At 43.4% G+C, this 27,724-nt stretch overlaps 1 protein-coding gene and 1 long non-coding RNA gene across 2 annotated transcripts in view; one reads left to right on the forward strand and one right to left on the reverse strand.

Moving 5' to 3' along the window:
• Positions 1-3: 3 nt before the first annotated feature.
• LOC109418548 (probable ATP-dependent RNA helicase spindle-E) lies at positions 4-26,003 on the reverse strand. The gene is made up of 7 exons (XM_019692757.3): positions 25,548-26,003; positions 24,378-25,442; positions 2,732-3,880; positions 1,121-2,599; positions 943-1,064; positions 623-871; positions 4-542 (listed from the first exon to the last, which is right to left on the reverse strand). Exons 1-7 carry the CDS (start codon positions 25,731-25,733, stop codon positions 410-412), a joined length of 4,383 nt encoding a protein of 1,460 aa, XP_019548302.3. The 5' UTR covers positions 25,734-26,003; the 3' UTR covers positions 4-409.
• The window catches only part of LOC134284084 (uncharacterized), an 816,516-nt gene continuing 795,985 nt past the window's right edge, over positions 7,194-27,724 (forward strand). Inside the window, exon 1 of the long non-coding RNA XR_009995619.1 lies at positions 7,194-10,606. This is a non-coding gene — a long non-coding RNA (uncharacterized LOC134284084). The remainder of the gene's footprint in view (positions 10,607-27,724) is intronic.

Here is a 27,724-nt window from a genome sequence, read left to right on the forward strand (position 1 = left end):
CTGTTAATATTGTGCACGAATGGTTTGTATTTATCTTGATATTCCAGCTGGAACAGAGAAAGTATTTTAATATATAAGTATAACTAGTTACCTTTACGTTGACGTAACATGTCAGCATGTTTTTTTTTCATGATATTTCATCATTATGCATCATTATCATTCAAGTATTCAGAACCGTATCTAGAAACATCGTTCCACGTCCAGTCTCATTGCTTCAAGGTTGAAAATTTAGTTCACTCTATGTAACAGAGCACATGTAGGTAGTAACGTTAAGTATAAAGTAATAGTTAGGAAATTTAAAAATGAAAATAAGAAGAGAAATTCATTCTCAACATGAAACTTAAAAGCTATAATCAGGTAAGAGAAACATAAAACTCAAATCACTACCGCGATGACCGGTGGGATCAACCTATCGGAACTTGATCTGCGATTCGCGATCACGATGCAACTTCGAGTAGAGATGGATGCGCAACTGCGGCAACGTTTCCAGGATGGTGTTGCACATTTGACACGTGATACCGTGACGCGGTAGGTTGACATCTCTGTAAGAATAACGAGCAAGGAAACGAAATTTGAAAGTCTGGATGCAAGTCCACCATTTTCGTTCGTTAATAATACGTACGTGAGTGCCAGTTTGTGCAACTCGCGGCAATGACGCTTCAGGAAGTCCAGCTGTTTGGCGCTGACCGGAAGCAAACCGAGCGGAGGTAGCAACGGGTAGATGGCATTGTCGTAAATGTTGAAGTCCTGTTTACGTTTCTTCGACACCGAGGATGAGGCCGCGGCGGCATTGTCTGCTTCGACCAGCTTCCAGTCGTAATCGTTCGGCGCGTGGCGAATGTCCATGAACTTGCGCTCGTGCTCCAAAATTCTAAAACAAGAGAAACAACAGATCGATTAGTGAGTATTTACCTGGTGTGATATTACTGCAGGGAAAATTACTTAATTATGTACTGCTTCACTTTGGCTTTCAGGTTTTCGATGGAAACGTCCCCGAACTTGGGCACAGTTTGGTCCTGGTCGGTGTGCAGGATGGTGTCCATCGTGTAACGCAGGGCGTTGATCTGAAATGGGAAATGTTAGAAATGGATTGAGCAAGTGTAAGGGCACCCCATCTTACCTCCGTGATATCGTCGTCAGTCAGAACGACATCCAGCGTCAGCGCCAAATCATGTTCGGGGAACAGCGATTCTCCGGTGTTTTTATCGCAGCCCAATCCCGTCAGGACGGATACCACGCGTGTTTCTTCCTCGTCTTTCTTCAGCTGACAGGTGGGGCAGAAAATCAGTGCCATCAGAGGTCCAAAACCTGGAATGTTCGGCATCATGGAAGCCTGTCGGAGAATTAACCGGTTGCCCTGCTCGTGGACGAACGCTCCGACGAGCATCTTTTCGTGTGTGTCCTGCGGATTGGAATCCAACAAGATGGAGTTCACCGAGTCGCTCTCGATCGAAACCGGTTTCATCACTCCGGAACGGACAGTCGAGGAAGCTGTTGTTTCCAGAGGGCTGTGTGGACCGGAAAGCATAACTTTACAGCGTAGTTTTTCTTCCGGAGGGGAAACATCCTCCAGGTCATCTTCTTCGTATTTGAGCTGGTTGTTTTTAGACGCATGATACACTTCGTATCGAACGTCCTCGTCTAGGGACATTTCCCGTTGTTTGCGCTCGCGCATGTCGTGATCCAGCTTGGAAATGTAGCTCTCTTCGGCGTACTGAGCGAACTTCAGCCGGATGAGTTCGGAATTTATCGGAACTTCGTCTCCCTTCTTCAGGACAACGCTGGCCACATTGTTGACCACCGAGTAGATATCAACGACGAAGATTTTTCCCAAAGTCATTTCCTTGAACCGATTGATGGACTGTGCGGTCCAGATACCCTGCGGAGAAATGATGGCCGATGGTTGGATTTCGGACAGTGTGGCTTCAAAAACGCGCTGTGGAATTTCTTTCATGTACTCCAGCGGGCCTTCCAACTTCCGGAAAGCAGATTGCCCCAATACAGACGAATGTCCGTAATCCAGGAAAAAGACTGTCCACATTACATCGCCTGTGCTCCGGATGTTCTTGTAACTCTTCAAAACTGCACGTGCATATCGTTCGCTACCCTCTTCGAGTGGAGCAGCCACCATTTGACCCACGGCAAACTGCCACTCCGGATCGAACCGCTCAAGCCTGTATCCTCTGGAGTTCAACTTGGAATGAATATCCCCGAAAATGTCCTTGTTTTTCGTATCCTCCGGGCGCAGATAAAATTTATTACAGTGAATCACGTTCGTCACCTGGCACACCATACTGGGCTGATGGATGGCCGGAATCACCGAGAGATGTGCGTTGCGGATCACCTTCCGACGCGGAACCCATCCATTGGCATCTTCCCAGTGGCCAAGATTCATTTCCGTCGCAAACTCGATAGCATCCCGCTGGCGCATGGTCCGGATTTCCATGATTCTGTTACGAGAACCCAGTTTACGCAATTTGATAGCGCGGTACACGTCGGCGTGAACTTTTCCGGGCATGAACGCTCCCCGCTGGTCGTGCTCATCGTTGCTGCCCAGGAACGTTACGAAGATACGATTGGTGGTCCGATCGTACATGACCTAAGGAGAGAAATAGAAGAAGTTAGTTAGTATTCTCATTTAAAAAAAAAATGACATTGATAGCAATTCTTCTGCATAGTTGGTGAACAGGATAGAAATCAGATGACTTAGGATCAGGACAAAACAACTAACCTTCATGTTCTGGTGCTTGGAGGAATCACCCTCGCTGAGCAGCTTCTTGATCTGCAGAGTGTACAGCGGTCCGATGTACTTCTCGTGGTCGAACCCGGTGAAGAACACCGTGTTGCAGGGATCGCGGCCACCCAGCTCGGTAAACGATTGACGCTCCATCAGTTCCTTTCCACCGACCGACATCGGAATGAAGTAGTTCGGATAGAAAGCTCCGGCCATAATGACCTTGAGAATGACGGTTTTCTCCCGAGACGACCACACAACTCGACCCGGTCCGGAAACTTCCTTCATATCGAGATGACTCAAACGATCCTTGATTTCGCGGATCAATTCGGCCATATCCATAAGACACTTCATATCCAGCGACATTCGGCGGGTCCAGCTGGCCATGTCGCTTTCGTTTCCTGCCTGTTCCTTTCGGCTCCTCCAGGCAATGTAGGCGTTCAATATGGCAATTCCGTCGCTTCCGGATCCGTCCGCCCAATACATCTTTTGCGAGTACCCCCTGACCGAATTCTGATTGAGGAAAATGTTTTTCTCGTTCATACCCGCGGCTATTATGATCGATTCCTCCAGCACGCTGAAGATGTATCCCAAAATAATGAGCTTTGAAATGCGTAAATCCAAAGGCAGTTTGGCCATGATGCGTCCCATGTAGGTCAAATCTCCATCCAACTGCTCGTAGTTGCCTTTCACCGTCTGGACCAAAGCACCCAATTCTTTCAGTTGCAAAACTGTGTTACGGATGTCACTCAGATCGGGTGGGTTCATGGCCAGCGCCAGAATCGAATGGGGCGGACCCATTTCCAGCAGTTTGGCCTTCAGGACCACATTCTCCAACGGACAGCGAAGAATTTCCGGCGAGGTTGAGAAACGCATTTGATTCTCGTAGAACCGACGATCGACAAGTCGATAAACTCGACCATCCATGACACGACCGGCACGACCCTGTCGCTGGATGCAATTTGCCTGGGATGCCCACTCCGTTCGGAGCGTGGAAAAGTTGGTAGTAGTATCGGTGAATAGGACACGCTGCAGGCAGAAATCGATGATGAATTTGACGTCGGGCACGGTGATGGAACTTTCGGCAATGTTGGTCGATAGAATTACTTTGCGCTGTCCGGGAGCTGGCTTGCGGAACACTTTTACCTGAAACGAGTATGAAGATAATGAACAGTTACTCAGAGAGTTTTGGTATAAACACGGACCACGTGAAAAAGTAAGAAGCTTTATTTATCAATAGTTTTCATTTTTGTTTTACAGCATTTGGTAGGGCAATGAGAGCGCAAGTCAGTCCAAAGCCGATAATAGGGGTAATGGCTGTATATAGTCTTTGCTGACCACACAAACGCCATGGAAAAGGAGTAGTACATTTTGGCGTGGTATCAGCACAGACAAACAGACATACCGTGTATGCACCAAACTTTGCGCAGTTAAGAAAAATCAAATTTCTAATCGTTATAAAAAATACAAATAAACAAATAATATCATGAACAACAAGCTCATACGATAGACTAATGATCCTTCTTTGAGTCTGCAATAGAGAAAAAATCATAATATTAACCAAAAAATACTTAAAATAGAAAAACTATTTCACTGCCTTGTTCCTAACTTTGCGCACAAAATCTTCGATTGTTCCTAACTTTGCGCATGCTATGAATTGCTCAAAAAAGTCATCAAACATACTGTTATTTAATGTTTTTTTCCGTTAAACTAAAGTTATTCAGGTAGTGTGCCCTTAAATGATCTTTGTTGAAATACTTTGTCCTAGGAGGGAAGGGGAACGGAGGCCTCCGGAGTTCTTGAATTCGTCTGCGGTTCGTACTAGACATTGACCGTGTGAACAATCCTAACTTCATAAGGGGTTTTCCAATGGCTAAAGATCAAAGGTAAAAGCTTCCTGATAAATTAAATGACCGTTACGGATAGGAACAATAAGGGGTCATTAAAATATGACGTCCATCTTTGAGGGGAGGGAGTTGGGGTTGCCTGAAAAAAGTGTGATATGCCATGTATTAGGTATACTATCAAGCGTGACGGAGGGGCCAGGGGAGGAGGAGGAGTCCATCTTTGAGGGGAGCAAGTTCTAAAATCCTAAAAAAAATGTGGATGTCATATTTGAATAGTCCCTAACATTGACCGCTGGAAAAGCCAAATAAAGGACTGTTTACAAATTACGTCACATTGTTGAAAGATGGAGAATGCCTGCCATAGTGCAACGGTTCATACATTTTTCTACTAATTTCTATACAAAATCTGCTACATGGTGGAGACGGAGGCCTGAAATTGTCAGTACATACTAGTGTTTCATAATATTTAAATGGTTCATAAGGCATATATTCACGTTGCACATGCATTTACTGAAAGTGCGCAAACATTAGGAACACAGTGCAAATAATGGTTCCAAACATTGCGCACCACTATTTACTAATTAAATTGAAAAAAATATCATGGACTGTGATTGATATTACTAGAATATCACCTTTTTTGTCTATTAACGGCAAAATTAATCATCGTTGCACAGTTTTATCGAGGAAAATGTTGATTTTTAGTAGAGTTACTTCTTGGCAACCGTGTTAAGACGAGGCAAATTTTGACATTTTTGTGTATTTTTTGTTTATTTTTCAACATAAACAAAGATTTCATGGCAATTAAATATTCGTCAAATAATGTTTATATTTACACAATGCTAGTGCAATTATTAAACTGGTGAAAATGTTGACATTTAGTTATTTTTTTCGTTATTTTACAAGAATGCGCAAAGTTTGGACCTGCGCAAAGTTAGGTGCGCACACGGTAACTCTCTTCAAAACGACTTGGCACATGCAAATAACGATCAATTGGTTTGGAATTGATTGAGTTATAGCAAAGAGTGCCCAAAATACCGGTCGCTGCCCAAGTGGTTCGCTACCCTACGTGGAACTTTGATAGCTGAAAATGAACTCATGAACAATCATTCCACCGGTGGTCCCCGTGGTAGCTACGTATAGTTCACGTAACAACTACGATCTTTTTCCGTGCTTTTTACAGAGGGCAATTTTAAATCTTAGGCATTATTTCAGTAATGTTTATCAATTTAGTTGAAAACCGGAGTTTTCGACTAGCGAAAATGAATTTTTCTCCAAATCCGTGCGTCGGACCTAACTTCGGACCTGTTCCTTGTTTATTTATTATAATTCAAACACTATTGGACACAAAAATTACAAAAGCACTTTTGCACAGCTAGCTCATTTTTTCAATGAGCTCGGTTTTTGTTCCGCTGCATAAACTCGGATGGTAAACCACTGTTCACCATTCCTGGAAAAGCACTGATAATGATTGATAATCAAATATTTGAAAATTGTTTATCTTTAAAAGTACTTACAATTGTTTGAAACGCTGAATAATTAATAACAAGAGCAGATTTATTTACAACTGTCGCCATCTTGAATTTGTTTGCGATGCACAGGCATCGGTGGATGAACGAAAAGGCTGTCATAATGAAATTAATAGGCACAGAGAAACAGACGTCACACTCCACTTGCCTCCCATCGAACACCTTTTTAACGGTTGATTCAAATATTCGGTAATTGGTCAATTGACCACTCATGGCGCTGCTATCGTTTTTACTCCTGTTTGACGTTTGCTCACTAACACCATCTAATGGTGGTCCGGCCAATTACAGTACGATTAGCACTGGGCGGTTGTGATTTCGTAACGATATTTCTCAAAGAAATTTGTTCTAAGTGTTACGTCTGTTTCTCTGTGGAATAGGTTATGTGAAGTTTCATGTTAGGGATTCTGGACACAAGAGTGAAGGCCACAGGGGTTTCATTTGATAATAGACGAGTGCACCGATGAACATTGAGTTCACTGAGCCTTTTTTGACAGCACAGCGGGGTCGACTCTCAACAACTTCTGGTCAGAGATGCATCACCAAAATGCTCTGATAATTTTTTTCTTTAATTTCTTACATGAATTTCCATTTAAAGTGATGCATATGCATCACTAGCGCATTTTGTTCGCAGACGGCGCTTACATAATTTTTGCTCCTGTTTGACGTTCGCTCATTACCGGCACCTACTGAGCGTTTTGTGAAATAGCGTGTTTGGCATTGGGGATTATCATGACGATGATTTTAATAGCAATTTCTTTCAAGTGATACGTTTGCTATTCAAAATCATAGTCGCGGAAACATATTCACCCAATCTAAAAGGACTGAGTTTGGCCAATAGAGTGGCCAATCATAAACTTGGTGATAAGTGAGCGAATGTAAAACTTTCATTTTCATTTTCATTTTGCAGCATTTGGTGGGGCAATGAGAGCGCAAGTCAGTCCAAAGCCGATGATAAGGAGGGGTAATGGCTGAATAGTCTTTGCTGACCACATAAACGCCATGGGATAGGAAAAGGGTATTTTGGTGAGGGATTAGGGTGTTGGTACAGACTTGACAATATCAATGCTATACAGATGCAAAATAATTTTAAGCAGGGTGGCCACACAAAATCGAAATTGAAATTCCCGCATTTTTCCCGACTTTTTCCCGCATTAATTTTGAATTTTCCCGATTTTGTATGGAGCTTGTAAAACATCCAATAATCCAATTTTTAGTGGATCTGTAAAACTGAAATATTTACAGTGTAATTGTGATACATACTGTGACAGTTTTACAATATTTTAGAGACGTTAACTTCAAAATAAATTTACATGTAACATATTTGAAATTTGCTTCTTGTTCCGGATGCCTTGTAAAGTAAACCTATGCTTGAAAATATGTGTTTCGAAATTCCCAAAAGATTTTTGTGAACTCCTTCAGTAATGCTTGATGAAGTTCCAATAAAAAAAATCTAGTCGGCTAACTGAAATACTTTTTAGTGAATTCTTTATAGGAGTTTTTTACGCTATCCCAGGAATTCTAAAGGTGTGGAGGACGGCATTCTTGACATAATTCTGTTATAATTCCTATAAGCCGAATTATTGGAGTGTTTACTAGTGAAATTCTTGGAGGAATTTCCTAACCAATTTTCTTGGAAGGTGTTTATTGTAAAAATACTGAATAAATGTCTGTGACATTTTCTCACATACTCTGCTGGTAACAAATCAGGAAATTATTGGAATAATTGAGTTAACAAATAAATATTAAAAAAATAAGTTATATTAACAGGTTTATTTTTAAACCACCAGATTCAAAATTATCCGAAATCCATTAGATTACACATATTTAGTATGCATATTTGATATTTCGTATGCATAAAGGATTTTCACGAGAACTCGCTGGCGATTTATGTCAAAACTCTTGGAATTTTTCTAAAGAAACTGACTTCTGAAGATACATTCAGATAAAAAAAAATACAGAACTCAGATAAATCTCTCTTGGACTTTCTCAAAATACCTATAAATAATTCCTGTTTAGTGGGAATTGGTTATTTTCAAAAAAGAAAATATGAGTTTTGTTATGAGAGCACTAACAATGAACTCCTTAGCGGAATTTTCCTCAAATTTCTAAAATATCTGCGGATTTTTATGAAAAGTTTTCTATTCATTAGCAATTTCTAGCTGAAATTCTCAAACAAAACTTTGACATTTCAGACGAAATTTGTAAGGCTCATTTTAGATATTTAAGGAAAACATCGATATTCTGGGATTAATTTCTAATCCCATTGTTGAAAAACTTTCCAAGTAAGTTGAATATTGATTTTCCATAACCAATCAAAAGTGCACACTTCCCTAGAAACACCAGGTTTCCGGGATATCCGAAGGATTGCCATTGTACCCAAAATCCCTAGAACCATGTTCAAATATTCTTGTTCTGCAAAATCATGAAGTGTGATATGTCACACAAGCTAGGTTCCAAAAATGATCAAAAAGTGGTCACTATCCTGTGAGCACCAGGTTTCCGGAACATCCGGAAACGTGGCCAGTTTACTTGAAATCCCTAGAAACAATTTACAATACTCCTGTTTTGCAAAATCATGAAGTTTGATGTGTTGCAAGCTAGTTTTCGAAGGCGAGTTAAAGGTTGCACCACTGGTAACACCAGGACTTCCTTCAGTAGACATTGAATTCATAAAAGAAAATCTAGAGAATCCTGTCTCCTGGTTTTCAACTTGCAATTTTGCTTCCGTTGTAATATCAGTGCGGATTCTAGGTATTCATTTATGAATTAATCCAGTAATTCTACAAATCGTTACACAGAAAACACTTCAAGAGTTTCTTCCAGTATATCGTCATCAATTTATAATTCCATGAAACAACCACCAGAGACTCTTCAGAGACGGCAGAATTATTATTGCTTTTAGTAATTATTCCAAATTTTTTTAAGATTGCCAAATTGTTAGTGTGATGGATTTTGTCATTGCAGGGAGCTTTTCCATGAACTGAAATTTCTAGAAATACCGGTAAAAACTCCAACAAAACAATAGTTTCAGGAAGTCCTCCACTACGAATTAAGGAAGTGTTATAAAAAGTTCCAATAAAAACATTAATTGAAACTTGTCCTAAAGCTCAGCCAGATACTTCGGCAAAAAATCTTAACTGCTACGGGGAACTACTACAGAAAAAAAAAATCTGAATAGAATCTAAAACTATGTTACTAATTTCTCCATTTTGATAAATACAAATGTAAAAAGCTAAAAAATTTCAACGAAAATGTTGGAGAAGTATTTTATGGCATTTCTGACAAAATCATCAAAATTTGGCTGCCAAAATTATTTTTTTGCGATACTTTTTTCACGTTTTTTTTTTTAATTTCATAACTTCATTTTAAAAAATTGTGATTTTAAATATGTTTGTGCCCAAATTGAATTCGAGCATCCGGACAATAAAAACCTGTTACTCGGATAGTCTCTATCGAACAAGAAATCACTCGTTATTCAGAAACCAACGCTCATCTGGATTTAGAAGTCCGTGAAACTTCCGAAACTGTGTAAGAATCTGGATTTGAAGTGAGTCAAGGTTCAAGTAAATCTAGGTTTGAGGAGGCGTTACACATAATTTTAAAAATTCCCGATCATAAACAAAATTCCCGACTTATTCCCGCATATTTCCCGATGAATTTCAATTCCCGACTTTTTCCCGCATTTCCCGAATTTCCCGAGTCTGTGGCCACCCTGTTTAAGGCTCAATAGAGAATCGCATACCTTCCAAAACCAAAAAACAATAATCCTCAAAATGCCAAGCAAGTCATAGAAAGAAAAAACGCCCGATTTTTTATTTTGTCAATTATAACAAACGGAAACTTCCAACTTCACCGACTCACCAGTCACCCGGAAAAAATGTTCCTTCAGTTCTGGAAAATATATTATCCCCAATTAAGCCCTTAATCGAATTGTCCGCGTGGTCTTGTAGTACCCCTGCTAGGTAAGAACCAGTCATTGCCATACATATTAAATGCTAGACATGACCCCATGGATAGCATTTGCATATGTAAAAGCTTTGCTGATGTGACTTTCCTATTAGGCAATTCTCTCATCTCATGTTTGTCTTCAAAACCTTGTCAAGCTTAGAAAATTGAAGCTAATAAACAATACATTACAAAGTTCGAATTCCCATAGAATGAGATCATTCATTCGCACTACAACACCATAGGAGATAATGTCGCATTGGCTGATTACAGTACAAATGCGAAAAATCTCCCTTTTCCCCCTATCCGCAACCCGGGGACGCGCCCTGTTGGATTTCGAAACCCTCGGAGAATATTACAAACCTTCAATGGCATTCCCATACACTAACCCACATTGTCCATTCAGGGGTCTGACTGGGCCTATTACCCTCCCTCAGTTTGTAATATTCTCACCAACTTGGAATTATATTTTGCCGGCACATAAATGACTTCGACAAATGTTCGATATACTATGCAGCATCATGATCAGTATAACTATATCAGATGACTTGAAGGTCTGATTTTTATAGAATTGTTTGCCATTGATTATACATTCAGATATTCCAATCATTACTGCAAAGCACATCGACTACATGCCTGAAATCAAAGTTTCCTGGAAGATATAATCCAAGCCCAGGGTAAGTGAGCGAATGTAAAACTTGAACAAAAACCCTGCGAGCGCCACAGATGGGCAGTTGGCCAACTATTAAATTTTTAAATAAACCGTTGAATCGGTGTACGTGGAAATTATCAGTGTTGCGTCTGTTTGTTTGTGATGTTTCTGGAAAATATCTAGTCACGTAAGACAAAGTGCATCAATATTCACCTCTTGCTTTATTGATCCACTGCCAGTCTTCCCAAAAACACGAGCAGCGTTGAGCCTGAGCTCAATTTTGCAAGTGCGCGTTCATCCCGAGCGCGCATTCTCTCTCATGTTCGTGTTTGTCGAGAGCATCGAGCAGGCAAGGAAAAAATGAACACGGTGCGCTCGAGCTCAGGCTCGAGCTCAAGCGCAAAACTCAGGCTCAAGCCTAGTGTTTAAGCTGTGTGTGCAAGCCTACTAGCCAGCTTGTGTTTGCCGTTCTTCGGCAGGCGGTGCGTGGTGGCAAAGCTAGGTGGGTTGCCGTTGCCTGCGTGACACCGGTGTGCGGTTTCTCAAGTGATCGAGAACAATGTTTACTATTTTTTATGGTGATGATCTTATCTAAATACACCAGTACATGGACACTATATTCCTTTACAGATCTCCGTTTTAAAAATATAGTATGTATACCCATTTTGTTATTGATAACTAAGTTGCTCGTCGACTTTTCGTTAGGATCGTTAGGATCGTATGGTTCCATTTGAGATTATTCTGATTATTGTTGGTAATAGCCGGAACTCTTTTTTTAACGTCTCTGCTGGAACAAGGCCTGCTTCTCACTTCTCAGTCAGTTCAATGAGGCTGAATTCCCACGCCTTCATAGCTGTGGCTAAATGTCCCCCTAATTAATTAACTTGTCCTTCCGTAACTCGCGCGGCTGGCCACCACTGTTAGGTGAGTGCAAAAAGCGAGATTTTTTTCAATGTGTTATACAAAATACAACACCGCGATCGCATGAGGGTTAAGCTTATCATATCTATATGAATATCACATCCCAAGTGTTTTCGTATGCAACAGAAAAATAGATAAGATCGTCGATTTCCAATTTAGTCTACTCCCGGTTTTGCTGGCTGTTTTATCCGATTTTACCCAATCAATTTTGTGCAAGAGAAAAAAAAGTGTTCTAGTTTGCATTGCCATTTTATAATTAAAATTAGTTCATTTAATATCTTTTGGCGTATACCTTATGTAACGAACAAATTTCGCGTTACTTGAAAACGGCTAAATAATTTAACAAAGTAACACATTTCTACGCCTAATCCAATCCAACACTTTTTTAAAAACAATATCGTTTGAAGTCAAACGTTGCTTGTTGGTCTCATTTCAAGAGGTTAATATGCTAATCAAAATAAACATGTACTTAAGGCGAAACAGACATGCTTTCATGTTTCTTTTTTTTTTTATTTTTTTATTTTTTATTACATAACGAAGCAATATTTTTTTCAAAATCGGGTTTCGTACACATGTACAGATGTGGGCACACTTATCGTTAACCATTAACGCATTTTGGAGAACATTGATAGAGAACTTTGAAGTGGCCTTTGTGGAAATAGAGGCAAATATTCATCTAAAATACGTTAACGGTTAACGGCAAATGTGCCCACTTCTGGACATGTAGAGTATGGATCAACCTTTTTTTGTGAAATTTTGTTTAAACATTGTTTTTGCAGCAACGAAAAACATTCTCCACGACGAAAAAATTTCAGGAGATACCTTGATCCTTACTGTACATGTGTACGAAAACCGATTTTGAAAATATTGCTTCGTTTTTTAAATAAAAATAAAAAACCGAAAATGTAAAAAAAAATTGGACCCAGTTTCGCCTTAAGCAACCGTTCCAAACTAGTCGTTTTCATATTAATTTTCAAAAAAATAAAGTTATTGAGTAGCTGGTGTCAACAAATAATCGCGCATTTACAAAAACATGTTAAAGCTCATTTTTAAGTCCCTCTTTTTATTAAACGGCTACTTTGGAGGCCCTACTGAAGTGACCGGTAGAATAGCCAGTAGCCAATAAATCCACAATGCTTTTACCCGCATGCGACCGTATTCATACGCGCGTGATATCCGCCTAGAGAAACAGATCTGTAATAAAATGTTACATCCTAGTGCTCTTTGCTAATTCTTGAAAAAAGGTCACCCCATGACGGAGTGATATGATTACTGCTAAGACTGCATGGTAATTGCAGTGAAACTGGTTGCCAAAAATGTGTCTTTTTTAAAGTAAATTTACATTTACAGTAAGTCATTCCCAAACATGTGACGCTGGGGATGAAATCATTTCTGTAAGTCAATGTAGTCCCAAATAAAAAGCCTAAGTTAAAATACACGTAAATAAAAATTCAAAAAAAAAAACGAAATGTTCCCTAGTCGATGCGACAAATAATAATTTTCCTAAAACAGCTCTAGTACGTACTATCGACAGCCGCCTTCAGCACTACAAATGTTGCTTAAATACAAAAATTTAATTCGGAAGCTTTTTTTGTCCCAACTGAAGAACTTACAATACTTTAACCCAGCCGCCCTTTGGATGCCTAAAATACGTCATGACGACCAGCAATGTGTTTATTATTTTTTAAAACAACCCATACTTAATCGAAGTTTGTATACCATATTTCCCAATCCCAATAGAGGTTCTTAAAAATGGACCAGAAAAAAAAAAGAATTTATCATCACCGGTGAATCACGCCATCAACAACTGTGACGACAGCAACTGCAAATGTGGCATTGAACCGTTAGAACATTTCTCAGTTTACCCAGCTTGACCGCAGTGCAAAACCGAAACGAGTGCGAAGCTGCAAACACCGATGTTTTCAGCGCGGCTGTGAGCGCCGCTGCGAGCGCGGTGCAAAACATGAGCATTGAGCTTGAGCTCGAGTGCATGTTCATCGCGACGTGTGCATGCATGAACTCGAAGCTAATGTTCATTGGAGAGTGTGAGCACGGCTACACATCCGCGCGGGGCTGCACCTTGAAGACTGTCCACTGCTGTTCATTTTCCACACCACTGCTCAGTAGAGTGGGTCATCGTTTATATGGAAAAATGAAAAATTCAATGGTATCTCATCAGATCAAAGCTTCTTTAATCCCATTTCAGGACCCAAATAAGTGTGCAAAATTTGGGCACGATCGGTTATGTCTACGTTTTGCGCATCGCGTTTGAAGTTTGTATGGGGTTTTACATGGGAAAACACACTTTTTTGTATTTCTCTCATAACAAGCTCGAATTTTTCTCAAACCGTGTAACCGATAAAGTGAAAACATAGCCTAGGGTGTCCTGAAAAACTTTGTCGAAGACCGCGAAGTGATCTGATGCTTATGAAACAAGTTATAGCGTTGGCATTGCTTGGCGAAACAGCATGATTTTGTTGCTATTGTTATTCCTTTACATGTTAAAACATAAACACATGTATGCGGTTTGTTGGTTATAACTATTTTCACAAGCATCGGATCGCTTTGCGGTCTTCAGCAAAGTTTTGCGAAACATTCTAGGCTATCATTTTACAATATCGGTTAAAAAGTTTCAGACAAACTTTTTCAACTTATGGCTGAAATGCAAAAAAGTATGTTTTCCCATACAAAATTCCATACAAATTTCAATTGCAATGCGCAAAGTGTAGACTTAACCGATCGCGCCCAAATTTTGCACAGATACTCAGGACCCGAAACGGAACCAAAACAGCTTTGATCTGAGAAAACGGTTCCGATGACCCACACTACTGTTCAGCTCACTTCACCGCAAAATATAAATAAAGAAAGTGACGTCACACAAACCATCGGAATAGCAACTCAGTGCAAGATTTGAGTGGGTCCCCACATGTGGAAACCCATCGCTAATTCTTATTTTTGTCGCGTCCTTATTTTTCATTCCCGTTCAGATACCACCGGTGTGAACATGCGTCCCTATTCAGGGCCCGGAAATAGGGATAGGGACCCAGATAGGGACGCCCGTGGCGATGCTCTAAGTCAGGCCAAACATTTCAATAGGTCCTATCTGCATTTGAGAGGCTCTCTTTGTTCACTTTCTCTTTCAATTATTGCAATGTAATGGTACACCACAGACACCCATCGTACACCGATTTAACGATCTTTTTTAAAAATTTATGGTTGGCCAACTGCCCAATCGTGGCGCTCGCGTCGTTTTTGTTCGAGTTTGACGTTTGCTCACTACCGCCACCTAGTTGGTGGTCGGCCAAACATAGTGCTTTTAGCATTGGGCGAATATGTTTCCGTGACCATGATTTCAATCGAAAACTGTTCAAAGTGTTACGTCTGTTTGTCTGTGGGTACACTTTTCAACTATTTTTGGAGTACAAATCAAAAGACGATTGTTTTGACCATCGTTCAATGCAAGGAGACAATCATAATACAAATAAACAGCTGAGATATTAACGAAAGAGAAAGAAACCAAAGAGAGCCTCACTTCTGCAGATTGGACCTTTAGACATGTTTGGCCTGATAGTGATATGGATTTAAGTATGGAACTAAAGGTAAAATTTAATTTCGGTTCCCAATGTTGCGGTATCCCATTGATATCATTTGGGATACTGCAAAATTAGGAACACTATCGCAACAATTGGAACCCATCAGCAGAAATATTAAGGAAAATATTTTTTTAAATAGGTTTTCGGGCAAATCTTGACCACATAAAAAGTGCAATCACAATTTAAGTATAATTTAAGCATAATACATCTATTAAAATGGGAGTGGGACATTTGGCATAAGGTCGTTTGGCATAAGGTCATTTGGCATAAAGACATTTGATTTGGCCTGACAGTCATTTGTCATAATCAAAATTCACCCTTCTTTGTTATGCCAAGTGTCCATTATGCCAAATGTCTTTATGCTATGTGACCTTATGCCAAACGACCACATGCCAAATGACACAGACCCCAATGAAGGGAACAAATACCCCAATTGTTTGTTTTTGTCTAGAAACTCTTAAGTAAGAACAAAGAAATATGCAGTGGCGTCTCGTCCATAGGTCCACTGCGTTCACTACACAGTTGATAAAAAGTAAAATAAATCACTATAATTTCAACATCTCCTACAAATGATAAAAAAATACTAATTTATCCTTTTGATGTTCACAACATTAAGTGCACAAACCACTGTGAGATATAGTAGTGAGTACGTATCCAATAGGAATCTGTTCAATTTTCCAACTTAATCTCACTTTGCCACCACCCTGCTGCAGCCAGAGAGCTCGACGCCGAGCATGCGAAACGCACTTGTGAGAGCGTCGCCAAAATAACTCTCGCCTCAGTTCACTTCCAGCAGTACACGGGATCGCTGTATATGCAATGCATACAAGAACTGTGTTTACTTGTGTTGGACTGTTCTGTGGTGCATTGGCAATGTATTAGTAAAAAATTTGTTCACCTTTTCCAATGGACGTGGGCCTCATCGGCGGTGGAGGAAAGGAAAGATTGTTTGGTTGCGCTCCCGGCCCGTCCCGCGGGGTAGCTGCTAAGTTTGACAACGTCGCATTAAGAGCTACGATAGCTTTAGCAAGAGAGCAAAGCTAGAGAGCTTGTACCCAGGAGGCCGCCCAATCACTCTTTCGGCTTTGGGTGGAGCTGAATGGGTGGCATTTTCATTCAGTACTTTCCTCGTCGCATACGGTTTCATTTTTTCAGCAATATTCAAAAGAAAATGAAGCTCGATATCGTAAGACAATCTACTCCCACAAATTGCGGTGCCAGGCGGTTAATTGCGAAAAAGCTCAAACCGGCTTCTTGAACAATGTAAGCAGCTTCGATTGGGTGTACTCAGATATGTAATTTGAATTCCGTCCTCGAATGCTTATCCTTAGACAGATACGCGTATTTAGACTACAGTCATAGCATAATCACATGGGTAATATAGCGTGGAGAACTGAATGACTAGTAATTGTTACAGAGTGACCTATAATGGATCATTGAAGCCGACTTTTCCGCTACTCACCGCATCAAAACAAAAGCGCCACTGTATATGGACGGTAACACAGTGACAGCAGTCGAGTTACGTCAAACACACAAGGCTACGGTGGCGCTATCTGTTCATTTTATAGCGGCCGTTTTAGTTATTTTAGTGATCCATTGTGTAATGGTTCTTCCACTTTTTGCTCTGTGTTAGTTATCCACTTCTGAGTGGATACTTCGAAGTTTAAAAGCTATTCCGAAAAATTTCCTAAATGATATAGGTGGATAATGCCTACTCTTGCTTCCAAAATTCCGATAAAGTAATATTGACCAAGACACAAAGGAATAAGGACCTATCTTCGCTTACAATGGGCGAGCGAAGGCTGAAGTGGCTTATACAGGTGGCGGTAGAAAACCCCTGTTTCCTCAATGGGAAGCAATCAGCTGCGTTTTTGCTAGAATGCCAGTAGAGGCGCTTTTCTGATAAATGCAGCAAACGTGATAACAGTGTAAAGTAACGGCGAAGGTTACGCTATGTGATCGTAGACGGCGCTCGTGTTCCACGTGTTTTTCACATATACAGCGGCGCCGTCTGCACCTATCCACTCGGAAACATCATGCGCACCACGGGTGGAAAATGCCAGTCAGAAAAAAAGAAGTAAACAGCTTGAAATTTGTATGGTGGCGTAATAAATTCTCTGTTAATGTAATGAATCCGGAAGAAACGCATAGGTATTGTTGTGGACAACCCGATTGCGGTGTACCGCGCCGCTGAGCTCGCACAAGACAGAGCACTACTGTCGTGCGCGATGCAATAGAAGCGCATCAATGAATTTTAACTTGGTTGTCGTTTGTGCTCTGTGTCTGTGTATTGTTGTCCATAGTAATTTAGTTTTTGTTTACGTCTCGCGAATAAATGTTGTACCATTTTAACGTGTCGCGAATAAAGTAGTTTTTATCCGTACATTCGTGCGCGTTTTATTCCCTGATGTAGGGATACCGGATTCCGAACACCGTCCGGTTACCGCGGTACAAAAGTGGCGACGAGAATTCGCGAGTGAGTGTTTCCCCGCAGTGCAAAAATTCGTTCGCACAATTTCGTCACCGCCGCGGAAGAAACGTAAACGGAGTGCGATGGCTGACGACGATCGCGAAAGTGCGCGAAATGGTGTCGACCCCCCGGGAGTGAGTAATCATCGTCAGGCAATTAATCAGCCTATCATCCCGGCGGCGGCGGCGGTGGTCCATCAGCAGCAGCAGCAGCAGCATCCAATCTACGTCCCCGTCGTGTCAACACACCAGCAGCAGCCGTTCATTCCCGTTTCTACCGCCCAGCAGCATCAACAGTATGTACCCTTCCCACCCCACCAACCGCAACCGCAAGCCCCCCACACCGGTAATGAAGCTCTGATCATTCAAATCGTGCAAATGATGCAGCAGCAGTTGTCGCAGCATAACGAGTTGATGGCCCAGCTCGTCCAGCGGCAAAATCATACCGACGACCAGCAGCAACAGCTCCTTCGTGGCATGACGTTACCTATCAATGTGCAGGTACCACCCAACCCGGAACAAATCCTTGATTCCCTGGCAAGTAATATTAAGGAATTCCGGTACGAGGCCGAAAGTAACGTCACTTTCGCGGCCTGGTACTCGAGATACGACGATCTCTTCGAGAAGGATGCTGCTAGGCTCGACGACGAAGCGAAAGTACGCCTACTAATGCGGAAATTGGGCTTGGCGGAGCACGAAAGGTATGTTAGCTACATTTTACCCAAACTACCGAAGGAATTCACCTTCGAGCAAACGGTGAGTAAGCTCAAGTGCCTTTTCGGTGCGAAAGAATCGGTAATCAGCCGACGATACCGATGCCTGCAAATTGCGAGAAATCCCTCTGAGGATCATGTGGCTTTCGCATGCAGGGTCAACAAAGCTTGCGTTGAATTCGAGCTAGGCAAGCTCAGCGAGGAGCAATTCAAGTGCTTGGTCTACGTGTGCGGCCTGAAGTCGGAGAATGACGTCGAGATTCGAACGCGCCTCCTTACCAAGATTGAGGACAACAACGACGTCACCCTAGAGCAACTCTCCGAGGAGTGTCAGCGACTTTTCAACCTGAAGCATGACAGCGCGATGATCGAATCGGCGACTCCTTACGGCCAAGCAGTGCGCAAGTTTGGTGGGAAGCGGTTCAACAAGCGTGACCGAGAAGTGAAGCGTCCTTCCAGCGACACCGGGAAGAAGCCAAATACTCCGTGCTGGCTTTGTGGTGCGCTCCATTACGTCCGGGACTGCAGTTACAGGAATCACAAGTGCTCCGATTGTGGCCAATTCGGACATCGTGAGGGATACTGCGAGAGTGCCAAGCCCCGGAAACCAGGACACAGACGCTTCAGGAAACCCGACGTGTCGAGCAAGGTGGTAGTCGTCGACGTATGCAGCGTGCAGCAGCGCCGCCGTTTCGTCTCCGTTGGCCTTTCAGGAACGGACATTCGGCTGCAACTAGACACCGCCTCCGACATCACCGTCATCAACCGAGAAACATGGCGGAAACTCGGCAGCCCGGCTCTAACGCTAGGCCACAGTGAACGCTACGCTCTAACGCTAGGCCACAGTGAACGGCCACAGTGAACGCTAGGACAGCCTCCGGCAACATCCTATCGCTCGATGGAGAATTCGAGTGCGACGTCACCATCGGAGAAAGCACGCGGCGCGCAGTGATCCGCGTCACCGGGAAACAAATTCTTCTGCTCGGTTCCGATCTGGTGGACAGTTTCAACCTCTGGTCCGTCCCCATGGACACTTTCTGTTGCCACGTGTCAGGCTCTCCCACGTCTACCGCTGCACTCAAGTCGACCTTTCCAAAGGTTTTCAGCGACCAGCTCGGCTTGTGCAGTAAAACCAAAGTGAAGTTGGAGCTGAAAGAAAGCGTCCGACCCGTCTTCTGCCCGAAGCGTCCGGTGGCGTACGCAATGTACGATGCCGTCGACCAGGAGCTCGACCGACTGGAGAAACTCGACATCATCACTCCGGTCGACTATTCCGAGTGGGCAGCTCCCATCGTCGTAGTCCGCAAAGCCAACGGGTCGATCCGAATTTGCGGAGACTACTCCACGGGTTTGAACGCCGCTCTCCAACCAAACCAATACCCGCTTCCACTTCCGGACGACATCTTCGCCAAGCTTTCCGGCTGCACGGTCTTCAGTCAAATCGATTTGTCCGACGCCTTCTTGCAAGTGGAAGTCGACGAACAGCACCGCAAGTTGCTCACTATCAACACGCATCGTGGCCTCTACTCCTACAACCGCCTCCCGCCGGGTGTGAAAGTTGCACCTGGTGCTTTCCAGCAGCTCATCGACACAATGCTAGCCGGCCTGGAGTGTACTTCCGGCTATCTCGATGACGTCATCATCGGCGGTAAGACAGAGGAAGAGCACGATCGCAACCTGCGGGCCGCCTTGAAGCGAATCCAAGAATTCGGCTTCACCATTCGAGAGGACAAGTGCACGTTTCGGAAGCAGCAAGTGCAGTATGTCGGGCATGTCGTGGACAGTCGCGGGCTCCGTCCGGATCCAGCCAAAATCGAGGTGATCACCAAGCTTCCGCCTCCCACCGACGTTTCCGGAGTACGGTCCTTCCTGGGGGCAATCAACTATTACGGCAAGTTCGTCCCCAACATGCGCAAGCTACGATACCCGCTCGACAATCTCCTCAAAGCAGACGCGAAGTTCAAGTGGACTCCGGAGTGCCAGCAAGCGTTCGAGCAGTTCAAGCGAATCCTCTCCTCGGATCTTCTCCTCACGCACTACGATCCGAAGCGGGAGATCATCGTTTCTGCCGACGCTTCTTCCGTTGGACTAGGGGCAACGATCAGCCACAAGTTCCCCGACGGCACCGTCAAGGTCGTCCAACACGCATCTCGAGCACTCACGAAAGCAGAGCAAGGCTACAGTCAGCCCGACCGTGAAGGTTTGGCCATCGTCTTCGCCGTCACGAAGTTCCATAAGATGCTCTTCGGCCGGCATTTCCGGCTCCAAACCGACCATCAGCCTCTGCTCCGGATCTTGGGGTCCAAGAAGGGAATACCAGTCTACACTGCCAACCGCCTTCAACGCTTCGCCCTCCATCTGCTGCTGTACGACTTCGACATCGAATACGTGCCCACCCACAAGTTCGGCAACGCGGACCTGCTTTCCCGGTTGATCAACCAGCACGTAAAGCCCGACGAGGACTACGTTATCGCTAGCGTCAACCTAGATGAAGATCTCAGGTCAGTTCTTTCTAGTTCCCGTAAAATGTTGCCTCTCCATTTCAGAGCCGTCGCGCAAAGCACCCAAGCAGACCCACTGCTCCGCCAAGTCTACCACTACGTCCAAAACGGTTGGCCCCAGTCAAAACTAGCCGGGCCCGATCTCCAACGGTTCCAATCCAGGCAGGAATCGCTCTCCGTGGTAGATGGGTGTCTCTTGTTTGCGGAACGGCTCGTCATCCCGTCGCTGCACCGTAAGCGCTGCTTGGAACAGTTCCATCGCGGCCATCCCGGAATGCAGCGAATGAAGGCCCTCGCTCAAAGCTACGCCTACTGGCCCAGCATGGACACCGACATCACCGACTTCGTCCGAGCATGCCAGCAGTGTGCGTCCGTAGCTAGATCGCCTCCTCACTCTCCACCGATGCCGTGGCCCAAAGCGACCGCTCCGTGGCAACGCGTCCACATCGACTATGCCGGTCCGATCGAAGGCGAGTACTACCTCCTCGCAGTCGACTCGTTCTCCAAATGGCCGGAAATCGTCCAGACAACCCGTATCACCTCAGCGGTGACAGTTTCAATTCTCCGTGGGTTGTTCGCTCGGCTGGGTATGCCCGCTACGTTGGTCAGCGACAACGGTACCCAATTCACCAGCGCTGAATTCGCCGAGTTCTGCACCTCCAACGGCATCGAACATCTCACGACGGCCCCGTTCCATCCGCAATCTAACGGCCAGGCGGAACGTTTCGTGGACACTTTCAAGCGGGCCGTGAAGAAAATCCGAGAGGGGAGAGGATCGATGCAAAAGGCACTGGATACCTTCCTCCTGACGTACCGAAGCACGCCCAACCGGGCTCTTTCAGACCAGAAGTCGCCATCCGAGGTCATGTTCGGGCGCAAAATCCGCACGTGCCTCGAACTTCTGCGTCCTCCGCCGGTACGGACACCGGTGCCCACATCGAACGACAGCAAGCAACCGAGATCCTTCCACCGAGACGACCCCGTTTACGCCAAACTCTACATTCGTAACGGTTGGAAGTGGGTTCCCGGTAAAATCATCGAGAAGATTGGAAACGTGATGTACAACGTGTGGGTCGAGAACCGCCGAATGTTGCGCTCGCACATCAACCAGCTCCGGAGTCGTATGGCCACTGACACGACGCCGAAGCAATCCGCTGAACAGGTCACCTCTCGCCAACATTCGTTACCACTCGACATCCTGTTGGGTGCCTGGAACTTGCCAAGCCATTCGCCAAGCACACCGACGTCAGCCACACCTTCGATCGCGCCAAGATCTGTGTCTGTCTCCAGTCCCGAGCCTACCCTGATAGGTTCCGAGCCGGCTTGTGCCTCGTCAACTCCACGGCACGAGCTCCCGGCAGTCCCGTCAACGTCTTTGTCATCGTCAACGTCAACATCGACCGATTTCGAGTCCGCTATCGAAGTGGAACCGATGGTAGAGCTACCTAGGCGTTCTTCGCGTACCAGAAGGCCGCCAGTCAGGTTCGACCCCTACCAGCTCTATTAAGAGGGGAGATGTTGTGGACAACCCGATTGCGGTGTACCGCGCCGCTGAGCTCGCACAAGACAGAGCACTACTGTCGTGCGCGATGCAATAGAAGCGCATCAATGAATTTTAACTTGGTTGTCGTTTGTGCTCTGTGTCTGTGTATTGTTGTCCATAGTAATTTAGTTTTTGTTTACGTCTCGCGAATAAAAGTTGTACCCGTTTTAACGTGTCGCAATAAATTAGTTTTTTAATCCGTACAATTGTGCGCGTTATCATTCCCTGATGTAGGGACACCGGTCCGAACACCGTCCGGTTATCGCGGTACAAAAGGTATAATGATTTTGTTTCTAATTTGCAACTTTTTGCCCCAGGGTACAAAACGTTGCGATGCGGAACAAGTGTAAGCCAGCGATTTGTCCATACAAGAAAAATGATTTTACTTTTAATGTGGTGGCGCCATCTCTGAGAAAAACAAGCTTTGATTTCTTACTATTGAAATAACAAAGAAGTTTTATCGACGAAGTCTTTGATAGATTCGCTCGTCGAGCGAAGTGCAGTTTCCTGATGTTTTCCATTTGCACTACTAACAGTCCCATGTGAAAACTCTTCAAGTGCACAGTCACTTGTACGGGTCACGAGACGCCTCTGAATGACAACCATGCGTTTCATTGTTTTAAGCAACCGTCATTTTTCTGCGTAAAGGATTAAACTTCGACACAGAGTGGAAGACTTTGAATGTCCCAGAAGAATAAAAGTAGTAATATCTATAAGTCTTCACATAGGTTCAGCAACCATAGGCAACGTTACTCGGTGCCTGTACCGTTGTCTGGAATATCTCAAAAGAATGTTGGATTCGTACGAAAACTACCAACGGAGTACATAATAAATTGCAGTTAGGCGTGCACATCTGCAGATATCAAGGTCTAAACTTAAGAAAAGGTTGGACGATCCTGAATGTACTGGTTGGACTTGAATATCTCAAATGAATTTTTAAATAATTCGTTAAACTTCAAAGTGGTTTCAGACATTCGCGAAGCCAGTTCTTTGCTTTTAAAAAACACACGGACATGTTAAATGCTTCCAGTGAGCTATTTGCTCTTTGAATGAAGCACGACACTAGACAACGGACTAGCGAGCAACGCCCAGTGGCATAGCCGAAAACTTTTCCTGGCAGCGGCGGGAATCGAACCCGTGCTCCTCAGCACGATGCGACTAAAAGTTTGGTGATCTTATGTCGTTTTCGTTCTTGCGGTGGAGCTACACCGGTGCAGCACTTTTGCACCGAAAGTGTTCGTTTTTGATTTTCGTGCTGCACCGGTGTAGCACTTTTTCTGCACCGCTCAAGATAGTGCAGCACTCAAAAATTCGAGAGTGTAGCGGGTGTACACCGTGTCCACAAATCAACGTTCGCAAAGTTGTAAATATTTTAGTTTTTATTCACGCACACCAATGCAACTACACCGAAAATGTTCGGTTTTGCAGTGAAAAGTGTAGCACGAAGCGGTGTAGCACCGCCACAAAAACGAAAACGCATTAGTCGCTCGGCCACGAAGTCACACTCGCCCATTTTCTTTGATAAACACGAGAACAAATAAGAGTGAGAAAGATAAAGCTGGCTACGCCACTGGTCATAGATAAAGATAATATTTTGATATGTGGTGTTACAGCTCATAGCAAAATTCTCGAAAAAGTACTAAACTCCAGAACAGCTTGGACGACAGTGGACCGTGGATGAACCAAAAGTATATGATATAATGCATCAGAAAACGAATAAATGTATATAATAAACTTTGGAATCGTTCGTACAATTTCTGATAATTTTGGATATGTGACAATACGGTTTAAAGCGATTATAACTACTTCGCAGTGGTGGATGTCAATGGCTGAGCTCCAGGATAGTTTGGACCTTGAATGTATCTTACTTCTGATATGTAGCCAGTAATAACAATTTGCTAAATACATTTTGTTTTATCGCAATAACGCTTACCTGTTCATCCGCAGGAAGAATCGAATGCAGCCGATGGATATCCAAATTCGGTTTCTCGCTGGGATTGGCAATTCGAGACAAAGTTTCCCTCAGCACACGGTCCATGCGATCAATCTCGTTGATACCGGGAAGGAAAATTAGAACCGTCGGTTTATACTCCATGCGTTCCTCCCCGTGAATGTTTTCGATCAGCCGATCGCACACCAGCACCAACTTGGCTGCCACCGTGTACATGTGAGAGGAAATTCCTGGATTCTCGTAATCGATGGCAAAGTCTGTCCGGAGTTTGTCCAGATCGTCATAGTAGAACTCTTTGACATTGAACAGTCGTGGTCTGTCAACTGAGATGATAGGCGCCGTTAGATATCCGACTTTCTTTGGAGTTTTGAAGTATTCCGCGAAGGATTTGGAATCGATTGTTGCTGACATGAGAATAATTTTGGTTTTGGAGGAGTTTGTGGCTAGGAATCGTCGCACGACAATCAGCAAAAAGTCCATGTCGACTTCGCGTTCGTGAATTTCATCCAAAATGACGTGAGTGTAATTGGCCATCGACTTGGAGTTGATCAGTGACTGCAGCAGCACTCCTGTCGTACAATAGAGCAATCTCGTGTCGGGAGAGATGCACTCCTTCAGGCCAACTTTGAATCCGACCAAAGATCCGAGCTCGCATTTCCTTTCCTCCGAAACTCGCTTCGCAATGGACATGGCAGCAATCTTTCGCGGTTGAGTCACAATGATGTTGCAATACTCTTTCCGTTGGTAGGCTTCCTCCAGGATAAACTGTGGTACCTGAGTAGTCTTACCGCATCCTGTAGGACCTTCCAGCACGACAACCGGATTCTCCCGAATTCGTGACAATATGTCGTCCTTCGTATGACGAATCGGCAGCTTGTTCGGCTTCAGCGTGAAATTGTACTTCTGGAAGAGAGGAAGCATCATCTCTTTGGCCTTGAGCGCTTTGGCGTGCTCCTCATCTTCATCCGCTAGCGACATTTCGTCATCAACATCCTCTAGGTTGGAAGTGCGTGAAGTCGATGGACCAGCCGCTTCATCCAAGAAAGCCTGTGGAATAAAACATAAACACAATACAAACATTAGCATTGGTATTGGTATATTCGTGTATTAACTTGATCACATTCAGGATCAGCTTCAATTTCCCAAACTTACATTGATCAGCTGGCTTTCTTCCTCCTTGATAAACTTGCCGGCGTATTCCTTGCCCATCTTCTCCCTCTCCGGCATCTTGTTGAAGAGGGTCTTATCCTCGACGACGGTGGCATTGCAATAGCCTCCGGAGATCACCACCCGGTTGAATGGCTTGCTGAAATCGAAGAACTCATCGATGTCGTCCATTTTCCTTTTGTTGCAGCCGCAGCAGCTGAAACGCACAAACACCAGCTAGGATACCAAAAATAAATCTTCCGAAATCGAATTTCTCGGTAACGCCCGGACGCTAGCTTGTTCCGACAATGATTTTCAGGCACTGAACACACCCAATTTATGCACCAAATCTAAATAATCCAACAAAATCGGCAGTTTTATGATTAAACAAACACGCGTGATTTCACTTTACATCCGGACGAATCCAACTTTCAACAGCGAATGACGGACGGCTCGCTCGTTGGTGCCGGGGCCCGGGGGACAGCGACAGGAGAGCGGTCACTCAATTTTGAAGTCTGTAATCAGTGTTGCCAAAATGTCAAGTCAAGGGGAAACAAAATTTGGGGAACAAAAATGTAATTTAATTATTGCAATAGACTTCTATTAAATACAGTACGAGAAATAAGTATAAAGACAGAGCCGTTTTCCATACAAAATAATCATGTTTAGGGATCAAAATCTCTTTTTCTAGCGATTCGATTGTTATGGATTTTTGTCTGCAACCTTAAAATAACTAGAATTTTGGCTAGAAATATAAATCATCATCCATGAAAACGTTTATATCGACTTTTCAGATTCAAATAAATATAAAGACACTTATTTCCATATAAAAATGTGTCTTTATATTTATTTGAATCTGAAAAGTCGATATAAACGTTTTCATGGATGATGATTTATATTTCTAGCCAAAATTCTAGTTATTTTAAGGTTGCAGACAAAAATCCATAACAATCGAATCGCTAGAAAAAGAGATTTTGATCCCTAAACATGATTATTTTGTATGGAAAACGGCTCTGTCTTTATACTTATTTCTCGCACTGTATTATAGCCGTTCTTACTTTATCATTATTTGATACTAGTGAGACAATGGTCCACTGCACGAATTTATTCTGGCCTGCTTACTCTCACGAAAATTTTGACGTTTGAGCGGTGTCGGCACCGCTCAAACGCCAAATTTCGCGTGAGAGTAAGCAGGCCAGCATAATTTCGTGCAGTGGACCATGCATTAATACCTAAATTAGTTATTTGATTATTGTAAAAAAAAAAAACAAATGAAAGGATAAGCTGAGAGTTCGTTTGCAATAGGGCACTGCATGAAATTCTCTCCTTCTCTTTCTCTCTTGCAGAAATTATGTAAACAACAAGGCCAAGAAACTTCAAAATCCCATACTAAATCATAACAATGCAGTGCCCTATGGCTTTACTGCTTTACTGATGTTTTCGCATCCGCAGGTCTATGGATTTTTTATTTATCTATAACAGGAGAGCATCAATTGGCTGCGTGCAGTAATGGTGAGTCAATGAGAGTATATTACAGGTGGGGAAGACGATACTTCGTGTGCGTGAGATCCGTGTCTGGTGCAAAACATGTCACTACTACAAGCAAAGCGAGCTCCCATAAGAACGCGTGTCAAATAGTGACGTCACTATTTGTGTTTACATTTTTCTTTGCTTACTAACACATAGCCATCTCTTCTTCTTCCCCACCTGTAATATACTCTCATTGATGGTGAGTGCCTCGCAGACCGAAGCAGTGAGTGCTGTGGAATGTTTGTAAACAATATTTTGATATCGGTGAAAGCACTCTACCAGCTTTCGCTACTGTGCTGTAATCGCTGTAATCAAGAGAACCTGGATAATGTTGGTCCCGAACTACAAAATACGTAATACACTCAATATATTCTTCGGTAATTATTCAAATTTTCAAACAAAGACATGCGGATTGCATACATGTATTTTCAATGTAAATTTACATATGTAAAACTTGAGTGGCCGCGTAACTCAACTTTACTATCTGTACACTGAACGAAAACATCCCCCTCAGAATGAATGAAACATCATTTTTCCACTTATCTAATACCCCGGACAGACATATGATACGAGTGTGATTCCTGTACAACGGTACGCAGAGTCAAGAAAATTTTAACAAGACTAACTTGAACTGAGAGAGTTTTCAGTATGGC

The sequence above is a fragment of the Aedes albopictus genome, chromosome 3, assembly GCF_035046485.1.
Source record: "Aedes albopictus strain Foshan chromosome 3, AalbF5, whole genome shotgun sequence".
Taxonomy (NCBI): Eukaryota; Metazoa; Arthropoda; class Insecta; order Diptera; family Culicidae; genus Aedes; species Aedes albopictus.

What these genes read in the sequence shown, in the direction of transcription:
- LOC109418548 (XM_019692757.3), bottom strand. Translation starts at nt 25,733, where the DNA reads ATGGACGACATCGATGAGTTCTTCGATTTCAGCAAGCCATTCAACCGG. An exon ending in TTCTTCCTGCGGATGAACAG is followed by an intron (nt 3,881 to 24,377) that starts GTAAGCGTTATT and finishes TACTCGTTTCAG; the next exon opens with GTAAAAGTGTTCCGCAAGCC. An exon ending in GTGAAGCAGTACATAATTAA is followed by an intron (nt 872 to 942) that starts GTAATTTTCCCT and finishes CTCTTGTTTTAG; the next exon opens with AATTTTGGAGCACGAGCGCA.